The sequence below is a fragment of the Cuculus canorus genome, chromosome 1, assembly GCF_017976375.1.
Source record: "Cuculus canorus isolate bCucCan1 chromosome 1, bCucCan1.pri, whole genome shotgun sequence".
Lineage (NCBI taxonomy): Eukaryota > Metazoa > Chordata > Aves > Cuculiformes > Cuculidae > Cuculus > Cuculus canorus.
The window spans coordinates 88,010,829-88,032,395 of NC_071401.1; the positions used below are offsets into that span (position 1 = coordinate 88,010,829).

General features: G+C 33.9%; 1 protein-coding gene across 1 annotated transcript in view; it reads right to left on the reverse strand.

The window, feature by feature from the left end:
- CFAP47 (cilia and flagella associated protein 47) overlaps nt 1–21,567 on the reverse strand; it is a 296,277-nt gene that overhangs the window by 166,120 nt on the left and 108,590 nt on the right. Inside the window, exons 41-46 of the mRNA XM_054060306.1 lie at nt 17,927–18,003; nt 15,412–15,557; nt 12,331–12,439; nt 11,231–11,457; nt 5,740–5,920; nt 1,307–1,503 (exon numbers count right to left, since the gene is read on the reverse strand). Of these exons, the coding sequence (XP_053916281.1) occupies nt 1,307–1,503; nt 5,740–5,920; nt 11,231–11,457; nt 12,331–12,439; nt 15,412–15,557; nt 17,927–18,003 (937 nt within the window). The remainder of the gene's footprint in view (nt 1–1,306; nt 1,504–5,739; nt 5,921–11,230; nt 11,458–12,330; nt 12,440–15,411; nt 15,558–17,926; nt 18,004–21,567) is intronic.

Sequence of the window (21,567 nt, forward strand, 5' to 3'; positions counted from 1 at the left end):
AAACCCTGTGGAAAAATAATGTGCAAGCACAAAGCTAAACTTAAGATGTAAAAGGACAGAGACAACTTCATGTTTATATTTGTTCATCAACGTTTGATTTTACAAATTTAGAGCATAATGTTTAGAACAGACTACATGACCACATGCATGCATTCCACAGAAAGAGAGACAGATACGTTTGCCCGCACACAAACACACAAGCAGAATATTTCCTTGATAAGAAAATATGCAGCACTCAAAAACATGAAAGCATGACCTCTGTATGAAATTTAGAATCATATACATAGGAACACTCAGGAGTGAAATAAAATAAAAATTATAATTATACAATTATTATATGAATCAATTATTAATAAATAACATAATAATACCTTAAAATTCATGTGTAAGAAAAGATAGCACAGTAATGTTTTCCTTTCATTTTACTTACTTTTTATTTTCTTTCTTAATAAACTAGCACCTTGTCTACTTTCAAGATTTCACAGAGCATCCACAGTATGGTCTTTCCCCAAACATTAAGTTTCCGTGTTTGAGTCTGTGTTCTACAAAATCTCAGAATATTTTTTCTATAAATTACGTCAAAAGTACCTTTCAGTGGCTCTAATATCAAGAGATTACATCAAGTACATTGAACAAACCACTGTTCAAATCTTAGGAAATATTTTACCATTTTTACCTCTTAATCTTTATCCTTTCTTTCACAGCTTAACCTCCCTGTTTATAATCTTTTTTCATACTTTTTTTTTTTTTAAATGATAGAAGTTCTCTAAAATTTGAACAATAATTCTTGGAGGGAGATATTCCAACCTACAATCAATCTTCACTCCCTGGTCATTTCTCTCATGTGTCAAAGGTCTCATATACAAAATAGATATGATAAAACTATATATGACATACTGTCTACACTTGCAATATTTTTAAATTTCTATGCAATTCTACATTACTTCTCATCATCCCCCTTTTTTGTCAGAAACAATACTTCTGTTCCCCAGACTAAACAACTCCTTTTTTCCCACTTTTGGTGTGACAACATTATTAACTAACCAATTCACAATTGTCAGGACAAAAGTGAAACATCAGAAATAAGCCTATCAAATGAATAATTTATGTTAAGAACTGTCAGAAACTATTTTTCCCAACAAGCTTTATATTATGTCCAACACGGACTTTTGAGTAATAATGATCATGTCAGTATTTACATGCATTTCTGCACTTTACTACTGTAAATTTTAACAATATTGATCCAAAGTCCAGTTTTTTTAAATCCTGAATCTTAGTTTAGTTGCTAGCAATAAAGTGAACTTACAATTGGTATATCCTGAATCACTGCTTGGTAAGCTGGAGTTACAAATTCAAGCTCTGCTTCAGCATGGTCAGTGTTAACTACACATTCAATCTCATAGACACGAACATCACAGGAAGACTTCAGAAGAATCTGACAGCGGTAGCAACCAGCACACCGAGGAATGAATTTTATAGGAAGCTCCACTGCATCACTTTTATCTAAAAACAAGCCCAAAAAATTGCACAGTTGTAAAGCTTTTCAGAAACACTGAATTAATTAAAAGAATCTGCAGAGAGTTAAAATAAACTGCATGAAAGTGTCCCCAGCAGTACATGCAACAATTTAAAACAATCAATAGAATTCTAGTAGTTATCCTACAAGCATAGCCAAATTTTTATTCTCCTAAAAAAGAAGGTATATTTCAGTATCTCACCAATATTTTCTGTTGTTTTAGTAGTGCACAGAGAGAAGTATTTTAAAATATCTATTAAATCTAGTAGAAAAAGTTAATATGTACCAATTTCTGTAAATATCAAAAAAGTATAGTAGTTAATACATTCTGTCAATAGTTACAATGGGAGGGATCAGAGACAATGCAGTATACTTGGCTAATAGTAGCCTCAATAGTGACTGTAATTTTGGGTTCAGTAGCTCTCATGAGAGCTACCCATTAGATTTTTCCTATATCTGATTTTGGATCAAAAGTCTGTGTTTGCAAAAATGCCAGGGATGTCCAAGTTTGAACAGAATCATGAAAAGTTTCATTTTCCCAATCAAAAGCATGTAGGAAAAACTCCCTACAACAACCTTTAGAGTAAGGAAGAAGCAGTACAAATGCTGTCCACCTTTGGATATAGCTGTGTACAACTATTTTTCTGCAAAGACTTCCTCCTCTGCTCTTGCTTACAGGAAAGATCAAACTCTCACAGTATTTTAAGCCCTTCGCTAGACCTTATAGGGCACTTTTCAAAGGAGAAGAGAAGACACATGAGGAAATCCAGTGACTGGCCAAAGAAGGAGTTCTCCAGTTCAACACTCCCAAAAATCTCTAAGAGACCTGAAAAACTACATGAAGGCTGCAGCTGTAAAAATTTTACTGAAGTGTTATACATAAAAAAAGACTTTCTTTTCACTCTTTTCCAAGGTTAGAAACCACCACCTAAAATTGGAGAAGATAATGAGGAAGGTCAAAGATAAGGTACTGACACAACAGTAAAACTCCAAATAAATTGCTTCTCTCAGGGCTGGGGGGTAGGAACATCTGAGAAATTCTTCTGGAATTTCCCTTCTTCCCTACTTTGGCTTATTTTCTCATGATATGTATGACAACTGGACTAAAACTCTTCTAATATCTTCAATGACAACTACTGAATTTTGAAAGTGCAATTAATCTTCATTTGCAATGGTGCTCATTCTGTTTCACGAAGTAATGCTCCTCATTTATTAGTTCTCACCTCTCTGCAAATGAACAGCAGGTTGAAGCTTTCTTGTCGCCTTATGTCATCACTACTTTAGCTTTTTCACAAAAATAGCTCAAGTTCCAAAGACGAATCATACAGCATGACATTATTAATCTTTCAACATTACTAGCCTATCAAAAAGATTACAAAATGCACCTCAGGTTTAACCGTCTCTGAAATAAATTAGTTTGTTCTCTTTTAAAGACAAGATTAATGGTCTGGTAATTTTTGAATTATTACTTTTTTTTTCTATTTTGTCACTAAGTTATTATCCCCATTGGCTATCTTCCACAAAAGCTACCTGAGTTTGTCAGTTATGCAAGGAAAAAAAATAATCTTTCCATTCTTCCATGCATTAGAAGAGTCCCTAACTCTCTCTGTCTACAAGAATTATTTTAGGATGTTGAAATAAAAAATAACCTAAAATTTAAAGTACACATTTTTAATTATTGTATTTTAACATAAAGGATGTTTATAACATGTATTTGAAGAAAGATAATACAGAGTATGGGAAGCTCCAAAATATTTCTGCATGGGTTTTTCTTTCATTAAATGGAAATTGTACTTACTAATAATTAGAGTTATTTTTCACTGATTTCAACCTATCTGTAAAATGGACCCTTACAAACAGAAACGCCTCCTATAGAAAAATATAAAGATGAAAACAAGAAGTGGTTTTCTATCCATCCCATTCCATATTTGCAATATTTGGTTTGCATTACTTTTGTTAAAATATTTGCTTCTTATGTATTTAAAAAAAACATTGAAAAATTTGAATACTTCATAATTTATGATCAATTATAATCAATGAATAGGAAAGCAAGTCAACCAGCGATATTTAGTTGACGATTTAAGTATCTTATTCAATATGACATGGTTTCTGAAGTGAGACAGGATCTCTAAATCAAAATGATTGCAGAAATCACTTGCCTGTAAATGCTGGTTTTTTTCCTGCAAAATATTTTTTCACGCTAGTTTTAAACACCATAAAGTACACTGTGCTTAAAAGTTTCTCAGCTTAGCATGTTTCCATTTTTTCTCAGTCTCATAAGATATTCAGCAAAGGCTGGTCAAGGACTTAATACAATGATTTAATGAAAGTAATGGATGACTGGCCAAACAATTTCTGAGATAAAAGTAGCAACAATATGCAATGGGAATAATTTATGTTATTTCTTGGTAAGAGGAAACAAAGCCTGCATCCATGGAAATGAATGAGACTGCAAGCATTTCTCTGACAGTGAAAAGTCAGGCAGAACAATACAGGGTTTTGCTACAGTTTCCTTCCCTAGACAGGATATTTATTGCTGGGTGGGGAAAAATTTCATGAGAAATAGGAAAACAGTTATATTTTACAGATTACTGTTAGACAAACACCTAGGGAACACATTTACTTGTCCTGAATTTGAATATTTGACTTGGGTTTACTTATGAGACAGTTGTCAAAACAGGGGTATTCACGAAAGCAAAACTTTTTGTGTGTAGATTTGGAAAAATGTGTGCTACTAAATTACAGTACATAATTGTTGGTCGTGTTCTATAGTAATCGCCTGGCATCTTGTGCCATTTACTTATTGCAAAAGTCAATCTGATCACCATCTGGACTTAACACAGTCCATATCTCCTGATTCTTAGAAGTCTTACAACTCACAATTTTAGATTTGCCAGAGCTGAATTCAGTTTATGCCCAAACTGTATTAGCCAGCAAACAGTACCTTTCAAAATCACAAAAGACCGAGATAAAAATCTCCCTAAAACATATGCCCAAAATTTACAAATATCAAAAAATTCAAGTTGTTCTTCATGACTGGAAGAAGTAAGTGACTGTGAAAAGAGTTTACAACTCTTTACAAAATAAGCAACAAAGGGAAAGAAGGAAGATTAAGCAAAATTTCCTACAAAGACAGAAGAGACCTCAGAACTGATAAAAAGAGTGCACTGGATGCATAAAGAAGTATTACATGAAAAGAATCAAAGGTTTACACTATGTATGGTAAAATAGTACGTTAATGCAAAATTAGTGATGAAGGCTTAATGCCAGAACAATACAACAAAAACTAGCTAGAAATTTCTGTAGTAGATGATAATACATCTTCCTGTCTTTTTGCAACCTATAATTCTCTAAAGAAAACAAGTTTTCTTAAAAAAAAAAAAAAAGGCAGAAAAAAAAGTAAGTCAGCAGTTGTTTTAATAGAAGTCAGAAAGAAGTCACAAAAATCTGAATAAATTAATTGTAGGAATAGTTATCAAGAAAGTACAAAATTTCTAACAGTTCTTGATAGTTCAGTAGAAAAACCTTGTTCATCCGTTCACTGGGGGGAAAAAAAAGGCAGCTCTCTTTGGATACTCAATGCAGCAGGCAGACAGCATTGCTAAATCCTATAGTAAGAGGCAACAGAACTCTGGTATCAGCTTTTGATAGTTAATCAAAATGGAATAGCAAGTTAGAACAATTTTTTCATTGAAAATTCATTGTGGATTTTTCTTTCTTCCTGGACAATTTTAATACCAAAATAGTGCAACCTAGCCATCAAAAAAATAAAAAAAAAAAAAAAAAGTTTTATTTTCCTGCCTAGGTTTTTTATGTCTATCTGTATAAACTAGGAAAGAAACTAAACCCCATGTCATGACTAGGTGTATGTTCGCATTGTAGGTGTATGTTTGCATTAGAAAAGTTCAACAATGTACGTACTTATAAAATACTTCTGATATACAGAACATACTTGCTTAGGTGTATATCCATTTGAAAAGTAGAGTTTATCTTCTAGAGCAAGTCTCCTGCAGTTGTATGCCTTTGAGAAAACCAAGGGCAAGTGGAAAGCACTTTTTTGAGCTAATAAGATAGAACTTGGGTAGTGATGACAAAGGCAAGGTTTGGTCAATAGCAGAACGGAGAGAAACATAATTTTCTATTTCAGAAAACCCTAAAAATACAGACTATCTTGGTGAAAAAAATTAAAAAACAACTTAATCATATCTTAACACTATTCTTACCTGGTTTTTGAGACGAAAGGTCTCTTGCTGATGGAACTTTGAAATTAACTCTGCTTGATGCCAATACTGGAATGGAGAACTTCTCAGGAACCTCAAAGAAGTCTTGCATGCTCACTTCTACACTGTATTCCACATACTTCAACTCTGGGAGGAATTTATGAGGTTTCAGGAGTGCATGTCTCTGCAAATGAAGGAATAATATATACATATGAACAATCATCTCATAATAATATCAGGTTAAAAAATGTAAAATTACCGAGGTTTAAGGGTGTAATTCTAAAACTTAATTTGCAATTAGGGAAGTTATATAGAAATTGTTACAATTTTTCTACATAAGAACTGTCTTGTACAATTGTATAACTGAAATAGTCATTTAAGAAAAGTGCACTTTGAGACTTGCACTAAAATCGACTCCTACCCTGAAAAGTCCTCAAGCTTTTATAGGTATTAAGGGAAAGTAAGAAAAGGGAAGAGAAAACATGAAAAAAAACCCATATTTTGTATCAGATGTATATAGATGTTTCTTCTTTTACGTCGTAAAGTTTCTGAATAATAAACATCTTGAAAAGGAAAAAATGTTTTGATATTTTGTGAGGGATAATTATATAGTTAGCCAAGCTAGGTTTGATACTTTAATGCTGACAATATATTTTTAGAAATCAAAGCATTTAGAATTAATTTTAGGCACAAATAAGCTCCTCCTCTTGGTAAAAAAGCATTGCTAATCAATAGCATGAAAGATATTATTAAAGGATTAACACAGTACATAAAGGCAAACTCATCATAAAAGCACTTAATAAACTAAATTTGACTCTTTGATAGTATTACAGGAATAATGCAATGATTTAATACACTACTTTCTCAAAATTTCCATTATCAATTCAATAACATAGTATAATTGCAATGTTCAAGATTAATTGTAAGCTGAACAAATTTAAAAACTGAAACTAGACATCTTTTTTATATTCAAGTCTTTGAATTAATGACTATAAGGAATTATGTTGCAGCAAATCTAAGGAGGAGATAAATATAGACATATTCATTTTGTGGTATGAAAAATCTCTTATTTTCAAAGCCTAATGTTTTAAAATAATGCCAGGATGGCAAGTATCACAGTACATTTTGCAATAGGACAAGAAATATAAATCCATGGTGGGAATTCAAAAAGGCAATATAAAAGAAAAGTTGATTGTTCCTAAGGACTGCTATTAAGGGTAATACAGTCAATTTACTGTCCAAATCAACTGGCTTGGAGTTCTGCTTTGGGTTGGTGGTTCATTTTTTTTGTTGCTGTTTTAACAAAAAACTCACGTTCTCTTCCTGGTTTTAGAAAGCAGACTTACACTCCGCTATATCTTTGCTTTTACCATTAATCTGTCTATTCAAAGTATCAATATGGTGCTAAACACAAAATATGATTTTAATTTGGGAACCTGTTAAGCTTTAATTACTAATATTTAATTACTAATATATTCTTTTTGACACAATAAATACAGTAATATATATTACTGTTCAAGATTCTAATTCTGTGAAAAACAATTGGACAGACGTATGTGACTGAAAAAATACTTATCAAAACAAAATGTTAACACAGTTCTTGTTTTATTGTATTTGTACAAATTGTATGTGCAAATGTAATTTACAGAAGGGGCAAGAAGAATTGTTATGTGAGGAGAAGACTTGAACTCATGATCTGAGAATTGCTAACACGCAAGACTGGAAGTCCACTGGTAGTTTTCTCTCTCTCACACACACACACATACACAAAACAACTAGATAAATAATTCAATAGTTGGTAGTAACTAATAGTAAGGCCCATTTCTCTCTAATAGGATTGATATGACATAAGACTTCGACATAGGAAAAATATATTTCATTCTCACTTGTAATGGGAAGTATTAATCAAAAGAATTACCTACTTACCAGTTTAAATTTGACTTTGACCTTCTGCATATTCAAAATTTTGCCTACACCTGATTTTGGTCATCAGATAATCTTCTAACACTTAAGTACAAATTTAACGTAATTAAAAAGTTTTAGGAAGTCTTAATTGACAAAATGATTGAAAGATGACCTTTGGTGAAGAACTAAATACATTTAAATTTTAAGTATCTTGAAGAGATATCATATGATTTTTAAAATCACTGAAGTACTTTATTGCAAGATCCTTGTTCATGATATCTCATTTTTAAAGATATGTCAGGAAAAAAGGCAGCTGGGTAGTATTAGATACTGTAAGAACATTTCAAATGTTTCCTGGTACCTTGTCAAAGAGTAAAGGATGAAAATATTTTTAATGAGAGACCAAGATCTTTCTGAAAGGGAAAAAAGAAAATCCTGCAAACACAGACAAGCCTAAACCATGTTTCCTTAAAGGGTAACATTTCCAAGAAAGGAGAAAATGCTCAAGACAATTCAGATAAGTGTTGCAGCTGCTCTCTTTTTAAGTATTCCTCAGAGCAGTGAAAGTTAATGGAATTTAATATTTTTTAACTCTCATTATCAATGGCAGGTCTAAGGCTGCTGTGTTACAATAATACAGATTTCAACACGTACTTCATCAATGTAATGGTTCACGATACTCCAAGTGTGGAAGTATTATTACCAGTTAAGAACGGCATTTGCATTCAGTTCCCAGGATTAAATTCTTTTTTTAGAATAATTTTTAAGAAAAGGATCGGAGGGTATATAAAGCATCAGAACTAAACTTGATATTTTTCAAAGAATGATTGATATTCCAAGATATTTTCTTAGAATTAACATCTGCACTTTCTTTGTGTAAAGGATGACAGATTCTGTTTTGGAGTACAGAGGTATTTAGCCCCATTTCCAGGAATTAACTTCTAAAACCATTACTCATGAATAAAAGAATTCTATTATCTCAATCTCTCAGAATCCCTGTGATCAATCATGTTTGCCATCTCCCTTAATCCCATATCAAAAGATAAGTGATGTAATATAAAAGACATTGGTCCCACTTATAAGTCTGACAAATTGAAATCTGATCACAGATACTTTTGTGAAAAGTTCATTCCCACTCAAATATATCCAGCGTAACTTTTTAATTACAGTATCGTCTCTCTTCAAGGACATCATTATCCTTCCTCAAAAAAAAAAAAAAATCCCATCTGTATTTAAAAAATCAAACTGTTCAAACTGAGCTTACAACTTTTCCATAATCACATGAAGATCACAAAATCCTTCTTGAATCCTGGGGAACTATGAAGAGCACAAACTTTGAATATCAGAGCTGGACAGATGTGTGAGAATCTGTCACATCATCCAAGCAGCAGAAGCCACACCTTCAAGTACACAAGGTCTCTGATTATTTTCCATTGTTCAAAACTAAAACTCATCGCTACCACGATGATGTACTACGATGAAAATACTCAGTGTTGTTTAGTCACTCGGACAGTAGGATAGAAAGAAAATGTGCAATGTTTTAACAGCTTGAATACAGCTAAGGATACAGAGATCTGGTGACCACATTCAGATGAGCCACGCATAGAAAGGGAAGAAAATGAAGCCTAAGTAAATACATTTTACAGATTAACAATGAGGAAGCAGAGGGAAGTGCAAGTTTTAGTGTGGGGATTCTGGTAGAACAGGACTTCTCTTCCTTCTCTATCATAATATCTGTTTATACTAGGAGACTACTGGCATCGCTGACAATGAAGAAAGCCCAGTATCAAGAAACTCGGTATAACTTCTACCTCTATAGGTAGATTCTAGAAAAAAGTAAAAGCAAAGCATATTATTTTGAACTTCACTTCACTGATTGCAACATCCTCCCCCTCACATATGCAAGTGAAAGGATTCTCATAATTCTGTTATTTCCTTCTTTCTTTTATTCACTTCCCTCTATTTACCACCATTAGAAACTTTAATCTAAACAACCTGTGTTCTTCTTCCACACTCTCTCCTCCTCCTTACCAGATACTCTTTTTCTTCCTTCATTATCTATGTTTATCTAAAATTGCGGTTTATAGCTTTCACTTATTCATCATTAAGAAAAAACAATTTGAAATTGCTTTTGGGAAAACCAATGGATGTGATCTCTCTGGACTTCTGTAAAGACTTTGACACTGTCTCCCACAACATCCTTCTCTCTAAATTGGAGAGATGTGGATTTTATGGGTGGACTATTCAGTGGATAAGAAATTGGTTGCATGGTCACATTCACAGAGTAGTGGTCAATGGCTCAAAGTCTAGATAGAGATTCAGGACAAGTGGTGTCCCTCAAGAGTCCATAGTGGGACTGGTGCTGTTTAATATCTTCATCAATGATATAGACAGGAAGATTGAGTGCACCCTCAGCAAGTTTGCAGATGACACCAAACTGAGTGGTGCACTTGCCACACCCTAAGGATGGGATGTCATCCAGAGGGACCTGTACGGGCTGGAGAAGTGGGACTGTGTGAATCTCATGAGGTTCAACAAGGCCAAGTGCACGGTCTTGCACCTGGTTTGGGGCAATCCACATCTCAATATGAGATGGGGTATGATATGACTGAGAGCAGCCCTGTGGAGAAGGATTTGGGGGTGCTATTTGATGAGAAGTTTGACATGAGCTGGCAATGTGCGCTTGCAGCCCAGAAGGCAAACTGTATCCTGGGCTGCATCAAAAGAAGTGTGGCCAGCAGGTCAAGGGAGGTGATTCTGCCCCCCCTATTCCTCTCTTGTGAGTCACTGCCTGGTGTACTGTGTCCTGTCCTGGAATCCTCAACATAAGAAGGATATGGAACTGTTGGAATGAGTCCAGTTGAGGGCTACAAATCTCAGATGGCTGAGATGATCAGAGGGCTGGAGAACCTTCCATATCAGGACAGGTTGAAAGAGTTGGGCTTGTTCAGCCTGCAGAAGAGAAGGCTGCGAGGAGACCTTATAGCAACCTTCTAGTACCTGAAAGGGGCCTACAATAAAGCTGGGGAGGAACATTATTTATAAAGTCATTCAGTGATAGGACTAGGGGCAATGGGTATACACTGGAGAGGAGCAGATTTAGACTAGACATAAGGAGGAATTTCTTCACAATAACGGCGGTGAGGCACTGGCACAGGTTGCCCAGGGAAGCTGTGGATGCCTCATCCCTGGAAACATTCAAGGTCAGGTTGGATAGGGCCTTGAGCAGCCTGATCCAGCAGGAGGTGTCCCTGCTTATGGCAGGGGGGTTGGAATCAGATGATCTTTAAGGTCCCTTCCAACTCAAACCACTCTATGATTCTATGAAATCATTCACAATAATACCAGTCCCAACCTTAACATTGGCAGGGAATTCCATCCTATAGTCCCTTTACTACGACCTAGAAATTTTTAAAGAGCTGATTTGAATCTAATTTATAAAGCAAAACATATAAATAAAGATTTAGCAAATACTCCTGTGTGAAGAAAAAACATAACTTCACAATATTTCCTGAAACTTAAAAAAAATCAGTTCTACAACTCAAGAACAAATAAATAATTGTAGTTAACAGATTATTGCGTTTCTCACCTCTATTCTAGAGAGCCCTAGCAATGCAGTTGCAACTCGAACGCTACTGCTCTGCAGAGTCCCTGTGACCTTTCTTCTTTTGTATTCAGTAGTTGACATCTGCTGTTGTGCAGCAATGGCCAGAGCCTTTTCTCTTGACTCATTGATCAACGGAATCCTCAGATTTTCTTCAAGGATCTGAGTAAGACTACATTTCAAATATAAAACTGGTTCTCCTGCACTTGCACCTGTTACATTAAAAAAAAAACAAACAAAAAGCCCACATTTGTCAGCTTCTAGTGTAACTGCATAGATTATTTTAAATCTCTAATCTCCAAAGGAAAGCTAGAATACAAAATTACTTTGATATTTAGTTACATGCTTTTACTCTAGGACATACTATTTAGTCCAGTAACAATTTTTTTTTATTTCTAATCATAATGGGTGTATTAAAAAAAATCAAATCCAACCCCAAAGTTGCTATTGATAGTTCATAAAAAATCCCAGACTTCAGTGTTACTCCTATTACGATGGTAATGAAAGTTTTAAAAAGTCTTTCTGATACCTACACAACACAGTCACTATTTTATGCTGGTAGATGACGATGCATTCTCTCTAAAAGAAGCCATCAGCAATTATTTCAGATAATAGATGCACTGTTTCTGAAATAGGGCTGACAGCAGTTTATCCCTTGTTGTTTGAAGACACAGGCATTGGATTGCCTGTCAAATCACCATGCTGCATCCAAACTCATATGTTTTAAAACTAGAAAAAACCTAGGTAAAAACAACTTGCTTTAGTTCATCTGGCTACAGCCTACATTCTAGAGTAGAAAAGAGGAGATATTATGAAAAAATATTTGTGTAGACTGTGTTGAAAACAATAGAAGAAAGCTGAAGGTAGATAACAACCAGCTGCTGTTCTGAAGAGAACGGATTGGACTATATTAAAATAAATATCTGGTAGTTATATTATAAAATATTTTTTACACTTCACTATAAACAACTGCTTTTAGTAGATGTATTTCATAAATGTTAACAAAAATTCATGGGAAGTAAAGAATCTTTGAGAAAAAAGAATTATTTGCTCTATTTTACTCTTCTCCCTTCTACTCACTTTACCTTCTAACGTACTGCTGAAATGCAAAATATTTGGACTGTCCATTGGAAGCAATGCTGAAGGCAAAGGGATATCACCTGTTCCCTCTATCAGGTATATGAATTCTCCAATCTGAAACACAAAAACATACACATCCACACAATCCAGCAAGCAACCTATAGGAGCAGAAGGCATAATATTAAATCTAAAACCAAATATAACCTAGTAATACTTAAGATCTGACTTGTGAAATAATTTACAGACTGAGGAGACCCATTATTTTAAAACAATTTTTAAATAAAAGTAAATTCTCATTTCAAACCCTGCTCTGATAATAAAGTACCTTTAACTGAGACTATTAAATCTGAAAAGTCAAGAAAATGTAACAAATTGAATCCTTTCCAATTCCTGATATAATTTGACTGAAGACACCCTGACCCATAAATACAGCAATAAAATGAACTGTATGTGCTATGACTACACATATTTATATGTATACATGATCTTACTTCTTTGCTCTCCACTGTTAAGAACTTTTTAAATAAATATTTAGAGTAATTCTGAGCCAGTAAGATCTCTCTAGAAGGCACAAAAGAGCAGAAGTCAAGGCAGATTAGTATTATGTACAAATTCTCCATTAAGAAGAAATAAAGTTAACAAATCTTAATTATTTCATCAAAAATAGAAGACCTACAGAGGCTTGAAAGTAAATATAAACATATTTTTGCCAGAGGATGGCAATTTGTCATAAAGGAAAGGATAAAGTCATTAGAGAAATAATACTTTGAATTACAGATGAAACAAAAACATAGGGTGCAAATTAAAGACAGAAAAGTATTTTTTTAAAAAACAAAACCTCACTAAAAGTACTCCAAATTATTAAGGCCACAATCAGAACATCCCAAGAGTAGAAGTTATCTAAGTTATCTATATATCTATCTGAACTAGGCAAGAGATTTAATAGATATAATACTATCGTTTTGATAACTTCCTTTTGTTTACCATAAACTTTTTTCTTACAACTTTAGTTTCTACTGATTGCAAGGTAAAGGCTGAAATACTGCTGGAACAACTGATACAATTTGCACAGAAGTTCATCTCTTTATTTCCATAAATCATATTCTGTCAAACTGCCCTAAAAATGTGTATTATGTCTTTTATTCTTCATTCCAGGTATGAGAAAACATTTTATTTCTATAATGTCATCCATCTGCCAACCAATGCAATGTTTTCCCTTTAATATTGGTAATAACATAAGACAAGTCTGCCTTTTATTTTACTTTTATTTATAGTTTCATCAGATATTCATGTTAAGGCTGAAAATATTGCAATTATGTTTCTGACCCAGCAGACAGGAAGCTATTCAACTTTGATGGCATTTTCTTCCCCTCCTCAATTCAAGGGTTCAGACATATCTTCCTTGAGAAGGACTGAAGAACCTACAGCAAAACCAGTTTCCCCACATACAAACTAAGAGCAACTCCTGGGAACCAATTTAAACAGGAATTATTCCTGTTTAACAATGTGTTTTGGTTCCATAAGCTCACAGCATATACAACTAATTCAATAATTATATTAGTTGTTAGGAAGCCATTCTACTATCAACTACTGTCATTGCTGACATCAACGTGCATATAGGAGAGAATAAACTTCCCCATTTCCCTCCTTGCTTTGAAAAAATCTTGCTTCTTGATTTCTGTTTTCAGCCTGTATCCTTGTGGCTTTTATGCTTCATATTTACATTTTCCATCAGCTGCAAACATGATAGCATTAACACTTTGTAGGATTTACTGTTAACAAAAATACTTAATAAAATAGATGTTAAACCTCCCTTAGCTATTTATCAAATACCATTGCAAAGTAATACTTCAAAAGAATGTACAGCTATTAGGAATCTGCAGTTCCCTACACAAGTCAGCAATCAAGAACAACAGGTAGCAAAGTATTCTCTTAATAAATAATTTCATTTTATATAAGACATTTAGATGTGCAAGTCTGGACTGATACTCTCAAAATATGACTTAAAGAATTAAAATCACAGGTTGTTCATGTTCAAATTAACTCCCAGAAACAAAGATGTAGAGAAAATGCAATCCATGTTAATCGACATAAAATTTCTTCTCTGAAAATATGAAAAGATGGCAGATGCATGTAACTGCACAGAGAGAATGCTGAAAGAAAGAGGTAGAATTATGAAAGTAAGAAGCACGATGCAAGCCTTGAGATCAACACATACAAGAAGATCAGAAAAACAGCAAGGTGTTGAAAAACATTGACAGCTTGAGATGAAACACAGCAGAGAGGTTAAGGAGGTGAAAAGATGGACTGAAGACACAGAAATAATAAGGTTGGGACCACTGAAATAAAGGATTACAAGGACATCAAAGAAGCTGGAGTGCAAATTTTAAGCTCTTAAAGTTCATCAAAAACAATCTTGATAATTTCATTAAATCAAATTCAATTAAGTATATATGGAAAATCCCAGACTACACGACTCAAGAGCAACTGAAAGGGAGAAGTTACAGTACGGTAAAGACTTTATCCTCTCCCTGCCTATGTCTTCTCCAAAAGAATTATTTTTGTTCCTATGCCTAGAAAAATTACTTACATTCCATATTTTGTTTTGAAGTAGAGTTGCCTAGGAAAGCCACCAAAGTAGCATTCCTTGCAGTATTACTTTCATTTGCAGTGTTTTACAGTGAAAAGTAACTTGCAGTATTTTACGTAATTCTAATTACTTGGACATAAAAGGGCAGAAAACTTTGATTTACATTTCTTAGCTGATACATGTAATTTCATGTGAACCTCTGACCAAATTCCTAAACAAAATTTTCATCCAGAAATTATATGAATATTAGACTTTAAGCAAAAAAAAGAGTAATTTTTTAATATCCAAACATTATCACACAGATCAAATTTTTATAATTACATATGCATACTAAAGCATTATCCTAAAATATGTACATAATCAATTTATATATTCATTTATCCTATTCATACATAATTGAGAAATGCATCAGAAAGTTTCACACTAATTATCCTGATTCTTAACTGACAAGAGTATCACATGAAAACCACTCACAGAGCATACATTCTGTGCTTACCAGTTCATTAACCAGAATGACAGTGCAGTATCTTTTTTCCATATAAAAGGGAAGGAAGTGAATATCTAAGCCTGCAGAGCTTTTCCTTTCCAAGAATAGTTCTTCAATTGGACAGAAGAACTCATGCAGGAGACTGGATTGGTCAGCTGTTAAAATAAGTTTAAATAAGTTTAAGTATTTAAATATATTTTGCTAACTACTTGTGTTCTTATTCTGTGCACTGAAATACTGCCAGGGGAAACAGACAGTTTTCATGATTAATAAGTCTTCAGGGATGTACAGGCTACAAGCAAATGGCTGATCCTGCCAGACAGAAGAGTACAGTTTACTACTATTTAAACAATATTGCTCTCAGTGGCAGTACTTATGTTATGTTATAGTCTGAAATCCTCCAGAATGGAAAAAAATTAAATACTCGCAACCTTGCTTTCTTTGTGTTGACAAAGTGCTGTCTTCATAAGACATTAAGAATCTTAGGGTTGAATCTGGTAGAATCTGATTACTTTCTCAATGCATGTTTTTCACATGCATATTTTGATAATGCAGATTACTTTAGAAAGGGACTTTCATTCAATTTTGCTTGGCTAGCTTTCTGGGAAGTTCCATAGACTTAATAAAAGTGAAAGCAAAGGCAACAGAAATGAGTGAAGATCGTATAAGAAAATTATGCCAACAGTGGCCAATTAAATATAACAGGTTCACTCCTCAAAACCACCAAGAACCAAGCTGCAGAAAGGCAGAGTCACCACCCACCTTTTCTCCCTATAGTACAAATTGTTTTCTAAAAGCAAAAAATTAGAGTTGGGGTTGTTCAGCTTGGAGAAGAGAAGGCTCTGAGGAGACCTTATAGCAACCTTCCAGTACCTGAAGGAGGACTACAAGAAAGTGGCAGATGAACTTTTTACAAAGGCTTGTAGTGATAGGACAAGGGGCAACGGCTATAAATTGAAGAGTGGCCGATTTAGATTAGGCATAAGGAGAAAATTCTTCACAATGAGGGTGGTGAGGCACTGGCACAGGTTGCCAAGGGAAGCTGTAGATGCCCCATCCCTGAGGTGTTCAAGGCCAGGTTGGATGGCGTCTTGGGCAGCCTGATCCAGTGGGAGGTGTCCCCGCCTATCACATGGGTGTTAGAATTAGATAATCTTTAAGGTCTCTTCCAACTCAAACTATTCTATGATCCTATGAATTTCCCAATATTCATTCTTTAAACAACAGTTACATTTGATATGAACTTTATGTTTCTGAAGCATGCATAAAAAAATAATAATTTTCAAAAAGAAAAAAGAAAAACACCCCAACAAACAAAAAACACCAACAGGACTGAAGTCTCATTTTTACCTTTCTGTCTAATAGAGTAAAGCAGCCGTATAAGCAACTAATTTTTGACTATGCAACTCCAAAACTTGTCTCCTTTCAAACTGTGAAGCAGAATGAATTAGTCTTGTAAAAGCCCTCCCTCCTCACTTTCTGGATTCTGTGAGATTATGACAGTTGCCAAAGAAGCAATATTTAATAAATAATTTTTTTTTTTTTTTTTACGGTTTTCTTCCTTCTTATTATGGCTGCTCCAAAAGAAATAAAAATATTCCATATTTCTATTGCTCTCCACTTAGGACTCTAAGCCCTTAATAGTACATGTTCTCTCATGTCAAGGTGTAAATCATGTACTGAAGACTTCATTAGGTTTAGTTAGCCATGTTATTAAGAGAATGAAGGGGAATTATTCTTGAAGCAGAAGTGCACTTCCACGAGAAATGAAAGCATAATTTTGTTTTCAAAGACCTGAAAGGCTATAAAAAAATGTCTCTGTAGTTCCAATCTAATTAAAACTGTAAAAACCTTTCCAAGATATTCACAAAGTGGTACAATAGTTGTATGCCACTTCATTACCTAAGGTACATACTTACTATTTTATGAACTGTGTACTAGTTGGTTGTTAGTCAGATCTCAAATATGATTCAATATGAGATAATCAATATATCTAGAAGGGTTAGATTATTCAGAATACAAATCTGCTTTCCATATGACCTCATAGAAACACAATATTGTCAAGAAGACAAAATAAGGTCATTCTACAAATTTTGCTCAAGCAGACCTTCAACATTCTCAGAAATGGCTATAGCCCAGATCTTTACATTTTAACAGAACTATTGACTGACATTTCATAGGAAGTAAGAGTAAGAAACATACAATCTCTGTCAATGAGTACTTTCAAAAATAAATTAGGTAAACTGCAAAGGCTCCACATGAGGCTCCTATGAAGTCAGCTTACAAGCCATTAAAAAAAAAATAATTTTTTTTTATGGTGAAATCATTAGGACTACAGAGAAACCTTAGAAATCATTTTGCTAAATTAAATACATCAGAAGATAAACTCTCCTATAAATAATAATGACTGAGCAGACCCTTAAATAGTAACTACTGAACATACTTTAAATGTTAACCTCTTGCTTATACAGATAGCCTGATTTCTACTGTAGTGACAGAAGACGTATTGTACAGAGATACTTACAGCAATTTAAGTAGTTCTCTTCAGTTGTATCTTCAGGTAGTGCATCTTTTTTTAAATTTAATATTTTATTTTCAGAACTAAAAGGAAAAAATAAAAATGAAAGCAATACTCGGCATATTGGATAATTCTATTACTAACAGATAGCTTTGTTCCCTTTTAATGAATAAATAATGGAAAAGCAAATTTTTCAAGAAAGAAAAAATAAAACAAAAAACAAAACAACAAAAAGACTTATTTTACAACCGTATAGCTACCAGCAATGCTAAATATAACCTCTTCGACTTAAGTTAGTATTTGTATGTACAGCAGAGACACATTTTTCCTTTAATTAACCAGTACAATAGCTCTGCGATACTGCTATAAGCAAAATTCCACGTAAAAAAACCTGCTACTATATTACGACAGCCAAAAGTACTGCTGCCCAATAACACTTCTGGAGGACTTAAGTCCCAGTTCTTCTCTTAATCATTTCAATAGCCTACAGGGGTAGGCAAGGAATTGTTCCTCTGCTAATTCATGAAGTGGCAAGGCCTTGCATTCCTCTGATGTTCTGAGTTGTCTTCCATCCAGTTATCCCTCAAAAATACTGCATACCAATACATCTAAATATCTGCAAATCAAATTCAGTTCAGATACATTGTGATCACTGCATTCCTTTGCTGTTGTTTTTTCTTTTTTTTATTTTTCTTTCTCCCTCTTTTACATTCCTTCATAAGAATTAGTACACAGGAAAAAAAACACTTGAAATTTACTTTTGTATACACAGTTCAAAACATTTTGGCTCACAGAATAAATAGAAACTGGAACATAATTTTCCATAATTTTCCATGCAAAGACTAATTTTATTTTTGTCTCTTTGATAGAATATTGGGAATTTATACCACACAATGAGGAATTAGGGATGTAAAATTCTCATCTTAATACGTAGCTCATGATCTTGTTAGGAAGTATTAAATCTCATAGGAAGAAGCTCTTCAAGGAATTTCCATGAAAAATAATTCTCTTCTCGTTTCAATTAATTTAGTTCACATGCAAGGTTCATTTCCACAAAGTTATAGCCCTGAAAAGAGTGGAAAAAAAAGCCTGGGAACAGCAAAGTTTGCTCTTCTGCACCTCTTTTACATCGAGGCTACAGGAATAATCCATATTCACTGACAGTGTAGTTAATCATTCACAAGGAAACTAATGTAATAAAAGATTTGTCTGAGAAAGGAGTGAAGGGGAGGAACCTTAACTTAAACACCTTAACTCTGTTCATGACATTATTGCTTTTTAAGTGTATTAGGAAAGAACAGATATCCTTGAAAAAAAACAACTTACAACAAAATCTTTGCTTATTCTCATCCCCCAAAGCAAATTGTGTTTCTTATGATATATTTCCCCGATATTACTTCACAGTTTTTTCTACCCTTCCTCACAAATTATTTCTACTAGTTTTGACAGGAGTTAAGAATGTGCAGTTACATTTACAGAAGGAGAGTTTTGTTTAATTTACAAGCACAGAGCTCACAGATGCTGAAAACCATACTATCATGTATCTCAAAAAAATACTGCAAGTAGAGTTTTAGCTCTAGACTCAGGTTTAATATTATCCACACATAAAAGTCATTCTCCTCTAGCAGTAAAATTTGATGAACCATCTTATAGCAAACAATTATTTCATACGGTATTTGATGGCTCTCGGGCCTCTGTTAAAATAAATAGTTGATCTCGCTGGGCTAAGAAAAACCCCACAACCTTAAATAAATGGACACGTAAAATTCTCAGAATATGTCACCCTGGAGATTCACTTTAACATCTACACTTAAAAGGCCATTTTTCAGTAAGAAAAATGATCTCTGGAGTATGCCGAGTACAACATACTATTTATTCTGTACATACAAATACGTATCTCACATAAAAATACAAACCCACAGATTTCATATAAAATGTCTTCTCTTTCAATACTTCATCTTTGAATCAGAATTCCAAGTCATGATTGCAAAACAGAAGAATCACTGTAAAAATAACAAATTGCTCAAACCTGCATATAATAAACTATAACATAATAAGCATATTACATGTAAATATTAAAACACATTGAGAACATACAGAGTACAACCTAATTCTTCACTGGGGTGAACTATACACTGAATAAGTCCTATTTGCAGAGCCACATGACAGAGAAACTCATTGCATTGATGGTACTGAACATCTCTCTAAATTTATTCTCACTGCAATGAACCTGCAGAAAACTGAAGGGAAAGGGAAATAAAACTGTCTTGTGGAAGTTATGTACATTGCGTCTTATTCTTCTGTAACAAATAGAAATGGCATTGCATGCAATAATAAAAACAAAAGGAATATAGTTAAGATCAGGAAGATACAAGAAGCATGATTATACTCTCAGTCTTAGCTCAATACATCCCCTTTCAATACACACAGAAATAAGGATCTGGTTGAGGTAGAAGAGCTTAATGCTGCCATAAAATAAGTCTACAGAGAATTTCCAGTACCTGGGTCAGGGCAGTCACCAGGTATCAATACAGATGGGGCGATGTACGCCTTGAGAGCAGCCCTGTAGGTCAGTTTCTAATATTAATTAGAATTGTGATGACTTCTGATAGTACTGTATATCTCTAAATCATATTTGCCAAAACAACAGGTATTAATTCTGAATCTCGTAACATATATCATACAGACACAATGAAGTCTTCTTGATCTTCATTTATTCTTTATCCTATCACTAAGTAAACAGAGGCATTCTGAGTAATGTAACTCTTTTCTTGACACATGAAACTGCTTAGAACAAAAAGTGTAAGAATAAAATTCAGAAAATTAAAAATATTTGGAATTTCTGGTTTTGTTTCTGGTTAAAAATAAACACACAAAAAAATAGCATTAAGAAGCTATACACAATGTCCTGCGAAGTTTGACTTGAAGTTCATTAATTGATGGCTCCTTTTTTGTTTTAGGATGAGTTTTGCTTGATGTAAAAATATTTATCCACTTTCACAGTTTTTTTGGCTAATTAATCTGGGCAATCATGAGATATCCTTATGACTCATGGACACAGTAATTCATAATCTCAACTGTTTAGTCAGTCTTAGAATAGGACTGCTAGTGAATCATTGGTACAACTTTACCACTTCCTAATTTTACAGAAGACAACCTATGAAAGGAAAAGTTAGCTAGTTAGCTATTAAAAGTAACCTTGAACTTTTACTGTCATTCAATACTTTTTTTTTATTACATCAGTCAAAACACCAATATGTTTAAAAACTTCTTATGGGTAGTTTTATATGAGAATTCCTGGGCCATGTGGCGTGCATCTCTCCACCTGGTTCTCCTTCTCCCACAGGAGGAGGCACATGCTGGCACACAGATGTAGGCCAAGGGTAATAACTGAAGTGTCAAGGGCTTGGAAAAGTATAGAAAAGTGCATAACTTGAAAAAATCCAGGCATATGTATCACAGTTTATTTAAAGGAAAAACTATGCCAAGTGGATAAAAGGAAAAACAAAGTCCTCATCAAACATCATCATTCAGCTCCCCATGGACAAAGACATCTTGCCTGCGACCACTGAATGGCACCCTGCCTCAGGCATGGGTTGTTAGATTTTTTCAGCTTAGACATAGTTTCTCTGGTCTCTGGCTTCAGA